This window comes from Anarrhichthys ocellatus, unplaced genomic scaffold (assembly GCF_004355925.1).
Source record: "Anarrhichthys ocellatus isolate YVR2014 unplaced genomic scaffold, GSC_Weel_1.0 scaffold5, whole genome shotgun sequence".
NCBI lineage: Eukaryota > Metazoa > Chordata > Actinopteri > Perciformes > Anarhichadidae > Anarrhichthys > Anarrhichthys ocellatus.
The window spans coordinates 15439391-15459478 of record NW_022280035.1 but is presented as its reverse complement, the minus strand read 5'-3'; the positions used below and the strand labels follow the sequence as shown (position 1 = coordinate 15459478).

The following is a 20088-nucleotide window of genomic DNA, read 5'->3' as shown; positions in this document are numbered from 1 at the left end:
GTGTGTGTGTGTGTGTGTGTGTGTGTGTGTGTGTGTGTGTGTGTGTGCGTGCGTATGTGGAAAGAGAGAAAACAGTCTGATGGTGGATCATAAATAAAAGGTCACTGCTGTATGTTCTTTGCGTGTGCCTCACACGAAAGGGGGAGCCACTACATGGAAACACATGTTGGCTCGGTGATAACCTCTCTCATAAATGTACAGAGAAAACAGGACACTAAAAGTAAATCGGAAAGAGAAAATGAATAAGATGAGAAGCAGATGCAGCCCTTTCATTACGAGTCAATAATAATATAGATCTTTCCAGACATTAAAGTATGTGTGATGCGTCTATTAAAACTCCTGTAAATCTTCATTAAGTGCGATGTTCAAAGACACAAAGACAGGGAGAGGAGCTCAGATATCCGGAGGGAGATCAGAGCAGAACTGCTTCTCCTTTGCATTAAAAAGGAACCAGTTAAAGGGGACATTTCATGCTCATTCTCAGGTGCATGCTTGTATTTTGGGGTTTCTAGTAGAACATGTATACATGCTATTTAAAAAACACATTATGCTTCCATCATCTGTTCAGACCTTGTTTCTCTAAGCCCAAGATCTGTCTGCTCTGACTGGCTTGTGAAAAAAATATGGTGCACCGTTGCAAATGTAGTTCTAAAGCCGTGGGTGGAGATACTCAGATGGAGCCAATATATATTCTAATGAGCCTGTGTGACAGAGGGAGGGCAGCCAAATCTGAATGGCTTGTTGAATCACATGTTTTTTGATCTAAGCAGCCCACAAAGAAACAGATTGGGTTTTCTTATTTCACAGCTTGTGGGTGCAATGCACTCCAGATACCCAAATGTTTGCGTATGTATGTTATAGTGATATGTCCCTTGTTTGAAAGACATTTTGATCTCAACAACACTTTTACCTGGTTAAATAAAGGATTTTAAGTTGGGGTTGAGGGAAGATGGAGAATGTGGCCTAATATCATTCCCTCATCATTCAGTTAGTACATATAATTGTGTAATTACTGAGTCCTAAATATGGGAAATAGCCATTGGCTTAAATACATCTTGCAGCCTTTACCCTGTCAACGGTTCCATTACAATCTCCACAGGAAATGTAAATCATGGTGGCAGTGACATAGCTCTTCTTTATTGAGTCTTAAAGAACACAGTGCTGCACCCCAGACACAACGATGAGCTAAACCATGACCATCTTAAGGATCTGTCCTTTGACATGCTCACATTTCTCTTTACTGGCTGTGGATGGATGGCTGCTGATGTTAATCATCACGGTTTGTTTACAGGACGCTTGATAGGTGATCAATTTGGACACTTACTCACGATATTAGCTTAGTTTGAAAGTGGACCCAGAACACAGGCAAAGGTTACATCCCAAGTCTATTATTTGATATTTTCCCGCTCCTCTGTCCTCCCTTGAACTGAAAGTTGTTCTGGCTCCCTAAAGCTCTTATTTCTGCTTTGAGGAGCGAGGATCGAGAAGCAAGGAGGCATCTCTGAGGAAAGCCATGTGCGAGGATACTCGAGAGCAGACTTCACGGAAGTCGTTCAGCATAAAGAGCTGACGTACTCCGACGACTCCTCATCCAATCTACAGCTGATCAATTTTAACTACATGGCTGAGAAACAGAACAAGTGCAAGTGCCTGTTATTGGAAGTTGTTTTATCCTTAGAAATATAATGTGACATTAATGCAGCATGGGTTTACATTTATTTTATCCACAACCCGTTAATGTCATAACTCGTAACATTTGTGTTGTACAGGATCCGTTATTTTTTATCGGACCTTAGTTAGAAAACACCTGTTTGTTCATTACATGTCAGGTTACAAAAGATATTTGCATTTGCAGACACATTTTATGTTTCGCTTCTCATTTAAAGAACCGTTTCACTGAAGTAGGGTAATACATTTGCCTATTACCTCATGTGACCAGCCTTATGTTTTCTTTGATGGCAAAATCCTCAAAAAGGGCCCCGGCCTGTTGTTAGCCACGAGGACTATCAAAGAAAACAGCTAGCTTTTGTGTGTGTGTGAATATAATGGTAGGCGTCTAAGGGCTTTCTGCCAGAAATCTTCTTGGGTTAAGGCAACAAACTTCTTTGGTAAAGGTTAGAAAAAACCCGGTGGGAGGGACTTAGAAGCAAGTGAGGGAAACGTGGATGCAATTAAGAGACTTGGGATGCACCTAAAGAGGCAGGTGAAGAAAAGAAGAAAAGGGTTGGTATACTGGAGGGCTGATGAGCTGATTGCTTGCAGGTGTGTGTGGAACAAGGAGAGGTGATGAGCTGATTGAAGGCAGGTGCCCTGGTAGGTAATGAAGTTTTTGGAGATCTCTCACTCCCAGAAAAGACTGTTTGAGGGTCAGGATTTGGTTTTAGGGTTAAGGTTAAAAGTAGGTTCTGAATCTTCTCCAGGAACACTGTTGTGTTATATATTGTACATATTGTGATGTAATTTGTGTCAGAGATTATTTGAGATGTATCCATTTTGTTTTGTGTTGACTTGCCTCCTGTTGCTGCCTTTTTGGCCAGGGCGTCATTGTAAATAAGAACTGGTTCTCAATGGACTTAACTGGTTAAATAAAAAGGTAAAACAATAAAGGGTAAGGCATTTTATTTGGAAATATTACGTCAATGAGGGTTCTCACAATAGACATAAACATGTATGTGTGTACAATAAAAAGAAAAACAATTTTTGTTTCACTGCTCTTCCTCTCCCCCTCTCTCTTTATCCCTTCCTATCTTACCGCATCAGCTCTCATCTAATTACTGAAGTACCAAAGGGGGGGTGACCTCATCACCCCAACGCCATGGTAACGCCCCGCAGCCGTGCACCCTGGGTCCCGGGGATCCTGGGAAGGCGGAGGAATGTGGAATGTGATTGGTCTGCGAGATGCAGAGTGAACGCACAGGGTGGGAGCAGCGCAACCTGAGGATGGATTAAATGACAGCTAGTATAGACACACACTATAGCACAACTCTACAAACTGTGCTGATTCAACTCACACATACAGGAAAACACAAAATGTGTTTCTTCTGTTGGCCAAAGTATTAAACGACATAACACCCTACAGCTACACATACATTATTACACAAGCAAGTGATACCTGCAAAGCAGCAGCTATCAGAGTCTAATTCACTTTGTCTGTCCAGGCTGCAGGGCAGATCTATGAAGTAGTGGAAGTGAAGGGTGCTGAAAGCCCTTATTTTCCTTTATTCACACAATGTTAAGAGTTGAAATATTTTTGCCCTCGCTTTACTAAATCACAGCGCCATAACAGCTTCTTTTTGAACTGTTGAACTGTTGTTTGAACTGAGCAGATCTGATGTAAATCATGGGGACCTCACAACGTTGACCATGCTGGTGAATGGGGTTTACGTTGGGGAACCAAATAGCCTGGTAACAAGAGACAGTTAAGTCACAAAGCACTGTTTTGAGTGAATATTTAGGTTAATATTCAGAGAAACTTTAACATTTAAATATTTAGTTTAGATCCAAACAGGTAAAACCAGAGAAAGCAGCTGTAAATGAGAGTAAATCACAGCTATAATGTTAGCTTTGAGGTTTCTGCGTGCATCGGTCTTTTTATGTAGTGTGTCACAATCTTTGTGAGGACCCCGTAACTTTGCAGGACTTTCACTTGCAAAAGGTTTTTTTTTTATCTTGCACTCTTAATACTATTACTTAAGTAAAAGGAGCTTAATATTTCTTACAGAACCTGAAAAATGAATTTCACTCTATAGCCTTTTATATCATGTTGGTGGAAAGTAGTTAGGCTTAAACGAAGTACACCACGGTCACATGACTTCATGTCACCATTACTAAGCTAAAGGCAGACTAGTGCTTGTCGGGATGCCGTTTCATTTGGCCCCTTGTTTTTAGCAACCGCCCTTTTTAAAGACGCATTAAAGCTTCAAAATTCATTGGAGGGATATCCGGCTTATTTTAGGTTTATTGAACAATATGATAAAATCTCTGAAGCCTTTGTTAATTAGACCTTATTTCAAGCATCTAACCAAAAACCCATTGACTTCTCCACAGTCATCTCGCTCGGCTTTGTAAGTCAGCATATTTAGAGTGCTGTATATTTGTGCCCTCTAACATTGTGCGTTACAAAGAAGAACATCAGATAGATCTTCTCAGAGGACAGTCCTTCTGGCTCATTGTAATGCCTGATGCTATCAAATGGATGAAAGGAGCTCATTTTATTGGCCATCATTGAAGCCCATCCACTAATTCTGTATTCCAGCTGCTAAAAAAATGTCTTCACCCTGGTGGAGTTTGCACTGCGCTGTGCTACCTTTACTGATCAAACTATTGAATGCTTATGCCCTTTCTGGGTCTGTTTAGCCGTTGCTTTCACATCTTGGATTTTTTTTTTTTCTTGCGTTGCGGTAAGAAAGCCATTTAGCACTTTGAGGTGAGAATCGCAGACCACCTCTAATATTATTTTAAGAAAATGTAAGAAACCATCGACGTCTGTGTTTATGTTATAGACATATAACTAAATGATCTTAATGACTAAAAAATAAAAACCAGAACAAGCTTTTAACAAAGGGCGTAAACATTTCTTCATTGCTAAAAGAGGAAAAGTGTTTCACTTCTAAAGCAGTAACATTCTCTCTCTCACACACACACAGACACACACACACACACACACACACACACACACAAAGTGCCTCGTCCCTATTCAGCAAACCCACACAAACACTCATTCATCCAACTCGAGGCTTCCACAGGCAGCTCTCTAATCAAAACAAATCTTCAGAGACAGAGGCAGAGCAAGACAGAAAGAGCGTGAGGCGTTCTGAATGTGTTGTCAATTAGCAGCAGCTCAATGGAGACGGAGTGAAAGACGCCGAAACAGGAAAGATCCTGAATGAATCAAACAGGTCTGTGGTTTTTATGCGGTCTCTGGTGTGGACCCAGAACTAAATGTTTAACTCAGTTTTTCAACTTCTTGAAAGATTTGGTCAAGAATTAGTTTTATAGAAACAATGAGGCAGCATGTACAGACAGGCCTTCAGTGGGCTGGGTGATGTATCGTCCAGGACATTTCCTTTCAGAACTCAGTTATCCCCTTCCTGCGCTCCAGCTTTCTTTTAGGCTTGTCCTTCATGGGTGTAATTCATTACCGCCTGCATTGAGATGCTCACACACACACACATACACACACACACACTTGGTTGTAGGAATCAAACATAGTTTTTACTGCTTTTGTAATCTATGATATCAAAATGTGTGTTGGTCCTGTGCCTATTTGAAGCACACCACCCTGTATGTTTAGGGACCCGGGACAAGAACCAGTTTGTTAATGAGCTGAAATGTTTAAATAATGTTCAGGATATTTGACATGCCTTTTCTCAATGTTTGGTTTCGAGACTGAACGGTTAGCTGTAGGAAGGCTAAAATTGGTTTCCCAAAATATTCGAAGGAAACTGGTGTCAAAATCGGTGGTTGTGTTGTTAAACCGTAGCAGTCCCGCAGATGAAAGTAGACAGGATAAATGGAGTGAAATATTAATTGCCATTTCTTAATTTTGAGAAATAGCAATTAAACTACAGTACATAATGAATGCATACAGAAAGGACCAGTCTTTTCTCTTTTTTCAGTGTTCCTCTTTTCGCTACAATGTGAAGGAGATTAATGGGAATAATTTCTCCCATCAGGCTCAATCATGATTCCTATAGCCGTATCTCTCAATCTAAATGTGCTGTTTCAATATCACCTCGCATCCTGGATCTGGAGAATGTACATGGCAGTTGCTTTCACTCACCCATTTAAATCTCTCCATGGACCAGGATTCCTCTCTCTACTACCTAACACAGTACAACAAAACGCGCGGCACTTTGTCATTTGGATTCAGATGGAGGGAAAGGTCAATAAATCATGTCCGACAGACTGTTCTGAGAAAGACAAGAGAAATACGGAGGGGGAGAAAGAGACATGGATGAAGAGACGATGACCTGGCCAAGTAATGAACTGACAGAGTGAGGAAGACAGACATGAGAAGTGTCTTCTTGGGGCAGAAAGAAGAAGACACTGCGATTGGCCCGCTGTGCAGAGGCGCAAACAAGTGCAACACTTCTTCCAGGAGGGACTGTCCAAAAGTGTGAGCAGTTATTATCATATTCATTGAAAGGATTCTTGAGTCTGTTGTAGAATAAATATAATAATAATGCACTAAATGAGATTTGGATGCATGGTATATACAGACACACACACACACGTCAGATTGTTTTAGAGAAGTTGTAATTATTTATTTTTTCTCTTCCATGCCTTTGCATCAGAATCTCATCAGTTAGCATATTTCCATATTACGTTGTGGCGATACCGAAGCCCCAGATTTCAGCTGAGCTGATACAAAAATATTTACTTGGAGAAAAAAGTCTCACAATTGCCTTCACAATGAAAAAATGCCCAGTTGATAAAAATGAAATGTGTATAAAAAGGGATCTCAATAAAAATTGACCAACACACAAACGATAACATAACGCCTCCAAACATTAAGCAAGCACAAACTCTTGTGCAAATAGACCTCATGCAGGTAACTTAGAGTAAAGGTGTTCTTAAATATTCACTCCAGCTAGTTTCAGAACACTGAAAATAACCCTCAATTACAACAGATAAGACAGCAAGGAAGTATCAAAAGGGCCTAAAGACCAGAGTATCTGGCTAAAATGAGATCTGCATTGAGTCGAGGAATGATCAGAATGTTCCCCACTTCTCTTACCCTAACGAAAGGGTGTCGACTTATTCTGATTGGCCAAGACAGGAAATGCACCAAGCTGCTCTCAATTCTTAATTAGGAGCCAATCACCACATCCTGCACAACAGGTGATGTGAATGAGCCTCCAATCAACTCAGGGGAATGTGACGTTCAGCTAAAATGAATTGGGAGAAGATAAATGACAGCAAGTACTAAAGAATGAGGGACTATAAGTAAGTAAGTATATAATGTGTTTACATATCAAACATTCTTTACCACTATAGACACATTGTCCAAAAATGAAGTCCCTCTAACATGCTCTACATTACATTTTAAAAAAGAAATAAGTGATTACATTATGAAAGTAGTTCAGTGGTCTGTGGGTTAGCGTACAGACAGCTCTTCTATGACAGGTTCCACATTTATTACAGTCCAACCCACATTTACTTATTCTAACATGAGACATATTGAATTGTAAAAGCAGCTAATTTCCTTGAAATTTTATCAGTGCAAAAATAATCCATCAGAGACAGGAGTAAAGCTGACCAAATGCTGTACATTTCCTCCTGACTGTATATTGTATATGCTCATATGTCTGAAGTATGTTTGTACCTTCTGCTCTGACTCGAAACTTCGATCAGCTCACAAAGAGTACAGAGTGAAGTGACCAAAGAAAAGTGTTTGAATAGTTGCCATCTGCAGTATCAATAGCTTTGTGAACACAATATACAAGTTAACAGATTTGTGAAAAAAACAAATGTACCTATATGGCATGCAAAGACAACGGACAAAAAAATGAGAACAAGTAAAATATATATTTAAAAGTCAATGTATTAACATTGGGCAGGAAACGATCTCCGGTTGTTAAACCTATCAGTATTTCACATCATGGTATTGAAATGATGCCGGTAAGTTTTTGCTAATCTATTGAAATTTAGTGTGGAGCATCGAGTGGAGCATCGAGTTCATCTCACACAAAGTCACAGAGCCCTTCTTAAACCAGAAGCATGGGAAGAGAGGTTCTGTGAATTTGGCATGGAAGGTGTGTATGAGAAACTGCTTTTCAGGTGTGACATCGTAATAAGTCAGAGTACCAGCTTCCCAATCCAGAAATACTCCTATTTTTTTACAAAGGGGCATTTTGTCTTTGGACTTAACGTCTTTTGATGTCTTCCCTCCGATGGGCTTAACATCTTTGGACGTCCTCTTGTCATTAGGCTCAACATCTTTGGATGTCTTCTTCTTGTTAGACTTAACATCTTTGGACAACTTCCCGTCGTTGGGCTCAACATCTTTGGATGTCTTCTTCTTGTTAGACTTAACATCTTTGGACAACTTCCCGTCATTGGGCTTAACATCTTTGGATGTCTTCTTGTTGTTAGACTTAACATCTTTGGACAACTTCCCGTCGTTGGGCTCAACATCTTTGGACGTCTTTCCGTCGTTGGGCTCAACATCTTTGGATGTCTTTCCGTCGTTGGGCTCAACATCTTTGGACGTCTTTCCGTCGTTGGGCTCAACATCTTTGGATGTTTTTCCGTCGTTGGGCTCAACATCTTTGGACGTCTTTCCGTCGTTGGGCTCAACATCTTTGGACGTCTTCCTGTCGTTGGGCTCAACATCTTTGGACGTCTTTCCGTCATTGGGCTTAACATCTTTGGACGTCTTTCCGTCATTGGGCTTAACATCTTTGGACGTCTTTCCATTGTTGGGCTCAACATCTTTGGACGTCTTTCCATTGTTGGGCTCAACATCTTTGGATGTCTTTCCGTTGTTGGGCTCAACATCTTTGGATGTCTTCCCTTCTTTGGGCTTAACATCTTTGGACGTTGTCCCGTCGTTGGGCTTAACATCTTTGGATGTCTTCCCATGTATGGCAGTGTATCCAGTCCTCGAGCAGAGCAGACTCCAGGACTTCTCATTGCATCCTAGGCCACCACTTCCGTCCCAACTTCTACCCACTGCTCTATATGCCACTGCAATGCCGACCACCCCTTCCCATTCCACCTCCCAGTAGCAGAAGCCTTTTAGGCCCTCCTCACAAAACATCTGAGTCCTCTTAAATCTGTTGTCGTTTTCTGGTCGTTGCACTTTCTCCTTTATCTTTTCTACAGTTTTTGCTTTCCTGTTTTCATCAAACAGAGTAAGCCTCTTGCTTGCAGTGCTTTCATCAAACTTCAGATCAACACCATCTGAAAAAGAAACAAAGAACACATCATTTAGTTTTTTTGATGTAGTTTAAAGACTACAAAACATTGATCTTACATTGTTAAGATGAAATCCAAACAAAATTAATTCAAGATGAAATCTAAGCATGTTGCAAGTAACAACTCTCACAGTGTAAAATTATCAGAAGCTATACTACTTGCGGAGGTAGGTAAGGTGAAGGCATATTATTGGACATTCTTTTCAAATTAATCAGGCATGAGCTTATTGTCTAAGGCTCTACTGAAGTGATAACATATTAAATAATGAAATAAAATACGAAAATAAAGTAAAAACTTACACTTCTTCAGCCCTGGCTTTAACCGATGCGCTCCACCGTAGTCCAAACTGTGCAAAATGAGGACAGTGTTATCAAGAACAGAAAATTTCAAATTCAATACAATGCTTTGAAAAGCCTCTTTTTAAATGTTAAAGCGCCTATGATAAAGAAATAAAGAAATAAATATATATAACTATAATGAAATAAATATAACTGCTCCTTGGCCAAACTTGACTTTTCTTTGTAGGGCTGCTGCTTGGGTGTTTGGGAGGGGTAAGTGTGTGCGTGTGTAGGTAACTCACTCAATGCCAAAAGACAAGGACTGGGAAAGTGCATTTGATATGCACAGAATAAATACAGCAGAAAAAAAGGCTTGACCCATGAGATTCACTTGGTATTAACATGTGATCTGAATCTGATCCACAGTCCTTTATCATTTATATCTGGGGTTAATAAATGTTATTTTCTCTTAACACCAAGGTAATTCTTGAGTGTTTTGGTAACTAGCCTGCTAGCTAATAAGATAAAATAATTAGTTTAGATTTTGCCTCAGTGTACATGTAGTCTTATTATAACTCGGAGAACCAGCTACTGTATATCGATACAAATCTAAACATATAAACACACATCCTGACATCTTAACATACCAGAGTGTCTTCAGGCTCATATTTGGATCTGCAGCTATAGCAGAAAGCATTGCCCCCCCATCGGCTCCTGGGTGATTGTAACTCAGATCCAGCTGTTTCAGGGAGGAGGCCGGTTTGGACTTGAGAGCAGAGGCAAGGAAGGAGCAGCCTTTCTCTGTCACCTGACAACCTGACAGACTGCAGACAAAACACACACACACACACACACACACACACACACACACACACACAGTGTTTTCATGACTTTTTGGGACATTACATTAATTTCCTGGAGACCATAACAATAAAAGTACCAGCATATGCCTAACCCTTGCACAAAATGATTTTGGAAGTTTCTCTTCCTAGTTAATGTTTGTTTTATTGGCTGCACATTTTGAGAAAAATGTTTCTACAAATTCTGTTATTGCTATTGCTTATTGTTTGTTATCGTCAACAAACGCCATTTCCCACAAAGAAAGACAGAGAGAGCTGAACTGTGCACAGGTTTTTAGACAGCTGAGATTAGACATAAGAAGAAAGGGCCATTGGTTATCTTTGTCAAATTTACAAAGGGTTCAGTTTCTAATAGCTGTTTCCCTATTTGGAGTCTTTTTTGCACTTAATATAATGGGGGTTTTCTGCGGTTCACTTTGAAATGTAAAGTGAAATGCACGATGCACTTACTTGAGAATCTCCAGCTTACAGTGTAGACTCTGCAGGCCGTCAGCAAGCATCTGCACACCTGTATCCAGCACGTCGTTATGACTCAGGTCCAGATTTGTCAGATTACAGGATGGGGAGTGGAAAACTGAGGATGCAAGACCTCTGCAGGATTCCTCAGAGAGCTCACACCAGCTCAGCCTGTGAAAATATTTGTAGGTAAATATAGACATGTTCCACGGAATTATTTTTGATTATATCGGCAAATGTTTAGACACCAGACCAAGTTGTTCAAATGTGCTAAATCACAGTACTATGAGTCATGGTAATGCAACTTCCTTCTGAAAACTGGAAAAAGTCTTAACAAAAATCACTCAACCTCACTGCATTGGCAGATAAGATATGAAAACTGTTCCGATAACAAACAAACTTCAGATCATCACTTTATCTCTGCTAATTTGATAGGTTGAATGTTGATATCATCCCAGAGCCATCTCCTGAATGTTAGTGCACATTTATCACCATTTACTCATATATATATGCTATGGACAGAACACAGGAGATCTGTATTAGCAGTCTCAAAATAAGTAAGGGGGTACCACAAGGATCTGTGCAGGGTCCATTACTATTTACACCATACATAAACAATATTATCACTCCAACACAGACAGATGACAAAGCCTTGAATACATTTCACACCTCTTCAACTCAAACTTTATCAAGATTAAAAATCTGCCTTTAATGTTCCTCAGACATCTCTGCACAGTTTCAAACTTGTACTGAATATTCACAAGACAAAATCAGTTCTATTCTCAATAACCTATAATTCCAGTTAAAATCTCCCTGCCATTCATATGATTTAAGATACTGAAATTGAATTGTCTTGTAAAACCTGTGAATTTGGCTAGACAGCAATGTTATCTTTTAGACACGTCGAGCAACTGGCACAGAAATAAAGGGCATTTAGAGAGCCCAGACCTCTATCAAGGCTGTTCAAGTAAAAAATACTATCCAAATGTAATGTTTTTTCCTTGGCCCCTGCTCCAATTTTCCGCTAACTTAATTAAAATCGGGCCAGAGTTTTCAGACAAATGAACAAATCTAACTTAAAACATCACCTCCTTGGAGCAGGTAAAAATGGGTCTAAGTTGAACTCAGTTCAATTGCCCAAAGAAGATGACTCATATCAACCCACTTGGGATCCTCAAGGAAATGGTAAACAGGATTCAGTTTTGAATAAATATATAGACTTATTATGTAGTACATAGCAATATAACAAAATTATATTTGAAAGAGCATTTTAAAGTACTTACAGAGCAGTTTTGGAGACTTTAACCACCGGCAACATTCCCAGAAGAACTTTCTCTGATTTCAGGTACTTTTTCAGAACAAACACGTCGAGTTTCTCATCTGATGTCAGCAGCACAAAAGTCAGAGCTGACCACTGGGAAGCGGAGAATGTTTCGAATGTGAGTGTTTCTGATTGCAGGTACGTTTTCACTTCTTCTATAAGGGAGTGGTCATTCAGCTCATTCAGACAGTAGAACAGATTGCAATTTTTATCAGCATCGCTATTCTCTTCCCTAATCTTTTCTTTGATGTACCCAATGGTTTCCTTGTTGGCAGTGTCCTTGTTGTCTTCTCTCTTCTTCAGCAGCTCTTGCAGTAGATTCTGATTTGTCTCCAGAGACAGGCCTAACAGGAAGCGGAGAAACAGATCCCATTCTCCATTTTTGCTATCTAAAGCCTTGTCCACCGCTGTCTTGTAGAAGTCTGCAGGGAAGTCTCCAACAGTTGAAGAAGGCATGGCAAGCAGATTTTCACCTGTGTTATTGAATGTGTGAAAGACATAAAATGCTGCCAGGAACTCTTGAATGCTCAGATGGACAAAGCAAAACAATTTCTGTTGGTACAGCCCAGAGCCTTCTTTTGTGATCCGAGTGAATAATCCTGAGAAGACAGCAGTTTTTGTGATGTCAACTTCGCACTCTGTCAAGTGCTCTTCGGTGTATAGAAGGTTTCCTTCCTTTAGCCCCTCAAAAGCCAATTTTCCCAGAGACATGATTGTTTCCTTGTTTCTTGTATTCCAGCAGGAATCTGTCTCGCACTTCTCAATTGTCTCATCTTCACCATACTTCACAGTAGCCTGTCTGCACTGTAACACAAGGAAGTATATGTACATGTCAGTCATGGTCTTGGGCATCCTCCCTTCTTCGTTTCTGTTCACAAAGTCCTCCAGGACTTTTGCCGTGATCCAACAGAAGACAGGGATGTGACACATGATGTAAATGCTCCTACATTTTCTAACATGTGACAAGATTTTCTCAGCCAAATCTTTATCACTGAATCTCTTCCTGAAGTACTCCTCCTTCTGCTCATCATTAAATCCTCGCACCTCTGTAACCCGGTCAACTTTATCAGCAGGGATATGGTGAGATGCTGCAGGTCGGGACGTGATCCAGATTTGAGCTTTAGAAAGCAGATTTCCGTGGATAAGGTTAGTCAGCAGAACATTGATTGAGGTTGGCTTTCTCATTTCTGTCCAAGGTTTACTTTTATTTAAGTCAAGATCGAGGCGACATTCATCAAGACCATCCAGGACAATCAGGGTTCTGTACTGGTCATAGTGCATTATTTCTGATGTCTTCATACCAGGAAAAAACTGATGAAGGAGTTCCTCCAAGCTGTGATCTTGCTCTTTTCTCAAATTCAGTTCCCGAAAAGAAAGTGGAAACATAAAAAATATGTCCCCGTTGGCCCTACCCTCAGCCCAGTCCAGCATGTACTTCTTTGTGGCAAAGGTCTTTCCAATGCCTGCCAATCCCATCGTCAGCACAGTTCTAATGGGTAGATTTTCTCCAGATGCAGGTTTAAAGATGTCATGATATTTAATCAATGTTTCTTCTCCCACTGGTTTGAACTTTGCATCTTGAATTTGTCGGCTCTCATGCTGAACATTGACCTCTCCCCTCTCTCCCTCTATAATGTAGAGATCTGTGTAGATCTCATTCAGAAGAGTGGAGGTTTCATCGATTCCCTCATGCACATAGGAAAATTGCTCCTTCAGCTGAGATTTGAGCTTCTGTTGACTTGCAACATCAGGCTTCCCTGGAGAAAAATATATGTTTAAGTTATTAAGGATAGAAATTAGACAATAGTTGTGATTAAATGCATGCAATCATACTGCAGTTTATCAACTCTAAACCATAGCATGAACAAGTAAGTTGTTGTTTTTGTATTTGATTGTTTAGGTGCACACTGGCAAACTAAAAATGAAGCAGAGCTTAAAACATTTAAGAATCAGCCTAAGAAGAGGGTGAATAGGAGCATTATTCATGACACTTGCTACTTTGTTGGTTTGAGTGTGAACCAGATTTCTCCCCCTTATCCTGCTGGTCTGTTTTCACGGTAGGTTATTTTGGACAAATGGTGAATTTGCTTTCCTCCTTACAGTACTGGCAGTTGACTGGCAGCAACTGAATGAATATGTAAACAACTTGTGCTATTAAAACTAGTCATGTCCCAATTGGTGGTGATACAGACATGTGGAAATGGATTGTTATCGGCTAAAATAAAGTGGATCAAGTTATAATCCTTTCTTTACTGTACTCCACTGTCGCAGCACAGCCCTCCTTTGCCACGGCCTACAGTGCCAACATTTTGCGACGTAAAAATGATTTGGCTATACCGGCACGAGTGACTCTGACAGTGGAGTAGGCAAAATGCAAGGTTTACTAAACTCGGACACAAAAACATTTGTCTTTTCACCTCTCTTTCATATTAGCAAAGAGCAGCATTCAGGAAGCAGCTTCTCAACAATTAAATGGCGGCAAAAATACTAATTTACATTAATTCCATAAGAAACTTATGGCCAAAATTAAACGTCTCTTTGCAACCAGTGTCTGTACTTGTCAAAGATCGTCTTCAAGTGACTTGTCTTCTCCCTAACAGATCGGGTTGCATCAATTTCAGGAGTCCAATTCTCCTAGTTAAATATCATATCAGTACTTCAAGATGATAAACTTTGTTGATCGCTTGGAACTAGGACCTCAGGCATTTGGATCAAGAAGCTTGGTAAAAACAAGGTGAGTCAGATAAGATTCAGTAGTCTATAGCTATTATTTCACTGGGTCAGACACATACCTAATCAACAGAAAATATTAGTGTCGGACTCTGTTTCAGCAGATACTCAATATTAAAGACCTCCAATCAGTTTTCATTTCATAGCAGATTTGAGCATTTTGAGGCCTGTGTTTGATTGCACACCTATACCACTTCCCTTAACAGCATGAATCCACACCCATAAGCTTACATCGTATTTCTGTCATCCTATCGACACGTGCATCAGGCAACTTCCGTCGGGAGGTTATCCAGATTTGGGCAGAAGGAATCAGTGTTCCTCTGATGAGGTTTGTCAGTAGCACATCCACAGAAGCTAGCTCTCTGACGTCAGTCAAGGTGTCGTTGTTGTCAAAGTCAAGAGGACGTTGATAAGCATCCAAACCATCCAAGACAAATAAAACTTTGAAATCTTTAAAGTTAGAGATCACAAATGTTTTAGTTTCCTTGTATAAATGATTAAGAACTCCCATCAAACTGACTCGTTCCTCTTTAATCGAATTCATCTTAAAGAGGTTAAGTGGAATTATGACGTAATGCCTGAAATGTGACTTCTTGCCATTTTTAGCCCACTCTGTTATGAATTTCTGCACATGGAAGGATTTTCCAATTCCATCTTCTCCGGTGGTCAGCACAGTTCTGATCTTTTTTCCTTTTGTATCTTTGAAGATGTCAGATCCTGCTTTGACTCGTGTCACAGATTTCGGTTCAGTATGTCCAATTTTCTCTTCGTCATTGACATCACCACTTCGGTCTTCTCTCATGACGTGTTCCGTGTTTTTCTGGTTAGGATGATCTACGTCTTCTTCTTGAGTGGTTTCTCGAAGAAATCTGTCTCGCAGGGCTGAGGTCAGTTTCTCCCATCGCTTTAAGGTCTCTGAATGAATAGAATAAAGTTATTAATGACGATGGACACAAGCGGCATTAATCAGTTATTTTTAAGTATCATAAAACTGATTGTTTTGAACATAGTCAACTAAAATTATTCATAGTACAATACCAAAATAACATTTTAAAGTAAACAATGTTGTTGACAATAAATCAGTGGTGGGCCGTCAGGGCCTGCAAGGCCTTCTCTGCTGGCCTAAACAGAATCACAAAGTTAGAGCTATTTTATAAGTTAATAATTTTTCTTAAATACACTACATGTATTATAATTTATAAAAATATTTTCCCCATTATCTTATTTTCTCATTGCACAGCTACTGTCTTCCTCAGTTGCTCTGCTTCCAGTGCAGCTTGTTTTAAGTAGAGCTTTTATCCAATCAGATTTCACCTCTGTGTCTCTAGGTAAGAACAGAGGCCCGAGGCCTGCAGACTCAAGTGCATGCCTTTACAGTTTAAGTGAATGGGGACGATATCGTTGATTGTCATAGTGTTCAACCAATCAGATCTTTAGTTTGACATGTTGGGCGTATTCTTTGAAGTGCCAGAGCCTGCTAGCTGGCCTGGCCTAGCCGTACGTGATTGGTCAGTGGGCTAGAGTGACATGTTGGGCGGTGACAATCCCAATATCTGACATTTTCAGCCCTCAAACGCATTAAAACGTTTTCAAGAAATACAACTGGGGAGGCTCGACTCTCTTCACTGGCATCTATGAATCGAGAAGGACTTCTTACTGGAACTAAAACGCACGGATGTACTGAACAACCGTGAGATTACACTCTTTGTTAACAAAGAAAGAAGGTCAAGGTCAACAAGATTCGCTCTCTGATGTCCAGCTCTCCATCTATGCTTCCCTCTGACACTAACACCTTATCTGCGAGTGTGCTGTCTCCTCTACATGTTGCTGAGGTTCAGGAGAGCCATGTTGAGGAAATCCTCAGAAAAATGAAACCCTGTACCTGTACCCTGGACCCCATTCCTACTGCTCTGCTCAAATCACATATCCCCACTCTCAGTCCTTTGATCACCAAAGTTGTTAACCTTTCCCTGCAGTCTGGCTGTGTCCCACCTGCACTCAAGGTTGCTATCATCTGTCCCCTTCTCAAGAAGCCCACCCTGGACCCGGAGGTTGTAACCAACTACAGGCCTATCTCCAACCTCGCCTTCTTGTCCAAAGTTTTAGAGAAGGTAGTTGCTTCTCAACTTCAGGACCACCTCAAACACAACAACTTGTTTGAAAAATTTCAGTCAGGATTTCGTTCAGCCCACAGCACTGAAACAGCTTTGCTCAGGGTGACGAATGACCTGCTGATGACAGCCGATGCAGGATCACCCTCACTCCTCATCCTCCTGGACCTGACTGCTGCATTTGACACAGTGGATCACACTATGCTCCTAGAGCGCCTCCACACCACCATTCGACTGTCAGACTCTGCACTCAAGTGGTTTCAGTCCTACCTTTCAGGCAGAACTGAATATGTCTCACTGGGAAGATGCAAGTCCAGACTGCTCCCCGTCTCCTGTGGTGTTCCGCAAGGGTCGGCCCTCGGCCCCATCCTCTTCATTATTTACATGCTCCCCCTCGCTCGTGTCATCAGCAGACATAGGATGTCTTTCCACTGTTATGCCGATGATACACAGCTCTACATCAAAGCTGCCCCAAGCCCCTCTGCAGCCATGTCATGTCTCACCGCCTGTCTTGGGGAGATAAAGGCGTGGATGAGCAACAACTTTCTCCAGTTAAACAGTAGCAAAACCGAAGCCCTCCTTGTTGGCACTCCACACCAGGTTCAGTCATCCTCCATAACTCATCTCACCTTCGATGGTCAGGTCATCCCCCTCTCCTCCACAGTGACTAATCTGGGAGTTAGGTTTGACCCACACCTGACCTTTAATGACCATATCAAACACCTGTGCAAAACCTCGTTTTATCATCTCAAAAACATCTCCAAACTCTGCCCCACTTTAACCCTGTCAGATGCAGAGAAGCTCGTCCACGCCTTTATCTCCTCAAGACTGGACTAACTCACTATTCACTGGGATCATTGCCAAGAACATCCAGAAGCTCCAATACATTCAAAACAGCGCTGCCAGGATCCTGATGAGAGTTCGGAAGTATGAGCACATAACACCCATTGTGCACTCACTACACTGGCTCCCTGTCTCATTCTGGATTGACTACAAAGTCCTACTACTCACACATAAATGCATAAATGGAAACGCACCTCCCTACCTACAAGAACTCATCACTCCCCAAAACTCCACCCGCACCCTCAGATCATCAAACAGCTCGCTCCTCCGGGTCCCCAACACCAAGCTCCGCACCATGGCCGACCAGGCCTTTGGCTCGGCAGCTCAACAGTCTCCCTGACCACCTAAGGGCTCTTTATAAATAAAAAACCTAAGGGCTTTTTATAAATTAAAAAATTTAAAAAATTTAAGGGCAACACAGACACTGGTCTCTTTTAAAACTGGCCTAAAAACCTTTCTATTTAGGAAGGTGTTTCTGACCTAAATCACTGTCCGTTATTTCTTTTGTGTTTCTGTTCATTCAGTGTTTTTTTTTATGCCTACTAGTTCTTCTATTATAGTTTATTTTAACTATGTTTTAACTATGTTTTTATTTTACTATGTACTGGCTCTGTGGCACTCTGAGATTTTTTTAATGAAAAGTGCGTTACAAATAAAATGCGTATTATTATTATTATTATTAAGGATTGACTTTGTCTTTAAATAGTGAACAGCAGCTTTGGTAAGTGAACTGCAGTAGCTTTAACTGCCATAAATATTATTTATGTCATTATTTAATATGCTTGTTTATATTATATATTATTATTTGTACAACTTGTTTTTATGAATATGGATTTTCATTTGGTTTTATATGTGATAGGAATTATTGTTACGTCCTATGTTGCGCTGGGGACACATTTAGCCAGTGCACAGAAGACACGCGAAGAGGCAGCAGTCTATATACTCCGCGCAAAGTGTTAAAGTTAAAGTGTTAAAGTTAAGTTTAAGTGTTTAAGTAATCTACTTTGTGTTTTGAAGTGGACTCATTTTCCCTCTCGGTGTTGACAGACTAATAAATCCGTCAGAAACAAGAACTATGGAGTCGTGTATTTCCTGGAGCGAGTGATAGGAGATTTACCGCTCTGTTAATTTGTCTATCGTGTCGTTTTCATGATATGGGTAATATTGTTCCCTCTGATATGACTAATATTTGAATGGCCTGTGCTCTTGAGTGTGTGGCGGAATGCGTGTTTTAGCTAATTGATTTTGACTATATTCATGTATCTGCACTCATAGTGTATTTGTAGGTGTTGAGCTTAATTTGTACGAGTGCAGGCCCACTGCAATAAATATATATGAAATTATGTTACTGTCATAGTTTCATACCTCGGCATTCTGTCAATTTGTCAATATAATCAGAAGGAATCTTGTCAACTCCTGAAGGTTGAGAGATGATCCAGAGCAGAGCAGAGGGAAGCAATTTCCCCTTGATGAGGTTAGTCAGCAGCACATCAATCGAGGCTGGGTCTTCGATATCAGTCAGGTCCTCGTTCTTTGCAAAATCCAGAGGAAGTTTACATTCCTCCAAGCCATCAAGGACAAAAGCTACTTTACGCATGTCGTAGTTATCAATTCTGTGTTTATCGTCATCGAGGGAATCACAGATCAGATCTTTCAGGCTTTGAACTTCTTTTCTTGAATTCAGCGCACCAAAATGAAATGACACTATCAGATCTATCTCTTTGTTGGATTTTCCCTTTGCCCAATCTACCATGAACAACTTCGTTTGAAATGTTTTACCAACACCTGCCACTCCCTTCATCAGCACTGTTCTCACTTTCTTTTTCTTTGAGTTACGAAATAATTCATTAAATTGTTGGGCTTTAGCTTTAGCGTTTTCCACAGCTTGTATCTCGTAGAGTTTTGTGTCGGTTTCATGTCCTCTTAGTTGCTCTTCATACTGATTGAGGATTCTCTTCTTCACGACTTGTGGAAAGAAATGATAAAGACAAAGAAAGCAGAGTGCAATTACTGCATTTCATTTTACACTTTAACACAATATAATGAGCTATAAAATACAGTGTAGCATGATGTATTGTGTTCTACCTGCAGTTAAGGCCCAGAGGCAAATGGCAGGACAATAAACAAAATAATATTAATTTTAAATGTTTTGTCTTTAACTTTGATGAATCTGTTTGAAAAATTGTATTGTGTGAAAACCTTATGAATTTTTTGTGTTGGTCCTTGTTTGTATACCTTTCCTGATCTCTTGCTCATCCTGGTCAGTTTCCTTTGAAGTGTTCCTGGGCACAGACGAGACATGTTTGTGTCAATACAGAAAGATACATTTTTCCTCATATCATTACTTTGTCTTTTTCTCTGTTATAACTAACAGTTTGCAGCCCATGTTTTTTTCCTACCTGATCTCAGCCGTGAAGTCGAGAGGATCATCCTCGGACCTTAAAGGTGGGAAATATTCATTTTACCATTCTGACAAATCATTGTCTTCAAATTATTTCTTTGTCTTAGAGACTCTCCGTGTCAAACATCCAACATAACCAACACATCTTACCTTGGTTCTGCTTTAC

At 40.4% G+C, this 20088-nt stretch overlaps 1 protein-coding gene across 1 annotated transcript; it reads right to left on the bottom strand.

The window, feature by feature from the left end:
- Nucleotides 1-5119: 5119 nt before the first annotated feature.
- On the bottom strand, nucleotides 5120-20082 carry LOC116382475 (uncharacterized). Its single transcript, XM_031845552.1, has 10 exons — nucleotides 20073-20082; nucleotides 19921-19959; nucleotides 19757-19803; nucleotides 18887-19486; nucleotides 14799-15482; nucleotides 11800-13594; nucleotides 10511-10687; nucleotides 9848-10024; nucleotides 9222-9268; nucleotides 5120-8907 (listed from the first exon to the last, which is right to left on the bottom strand). The coding sequence occupies exons 4-10, from the start codon at nucleotides 19320-19322 to the stop codon at nucleotides 7640-7642; spliced, it is 4584 nt and encodes a 1527-aa protein (XP_031701412.1). The 5' UTR covers nucleotides 19323-19486; nucleotides 19757-19803; nucleotides 19921-19959; nucleotides 20073-20082; the 3' UTR covers nucleotides 5120-7639.
- Nucleotides 20083-20088: the final 6 nt, after the last annotated feature.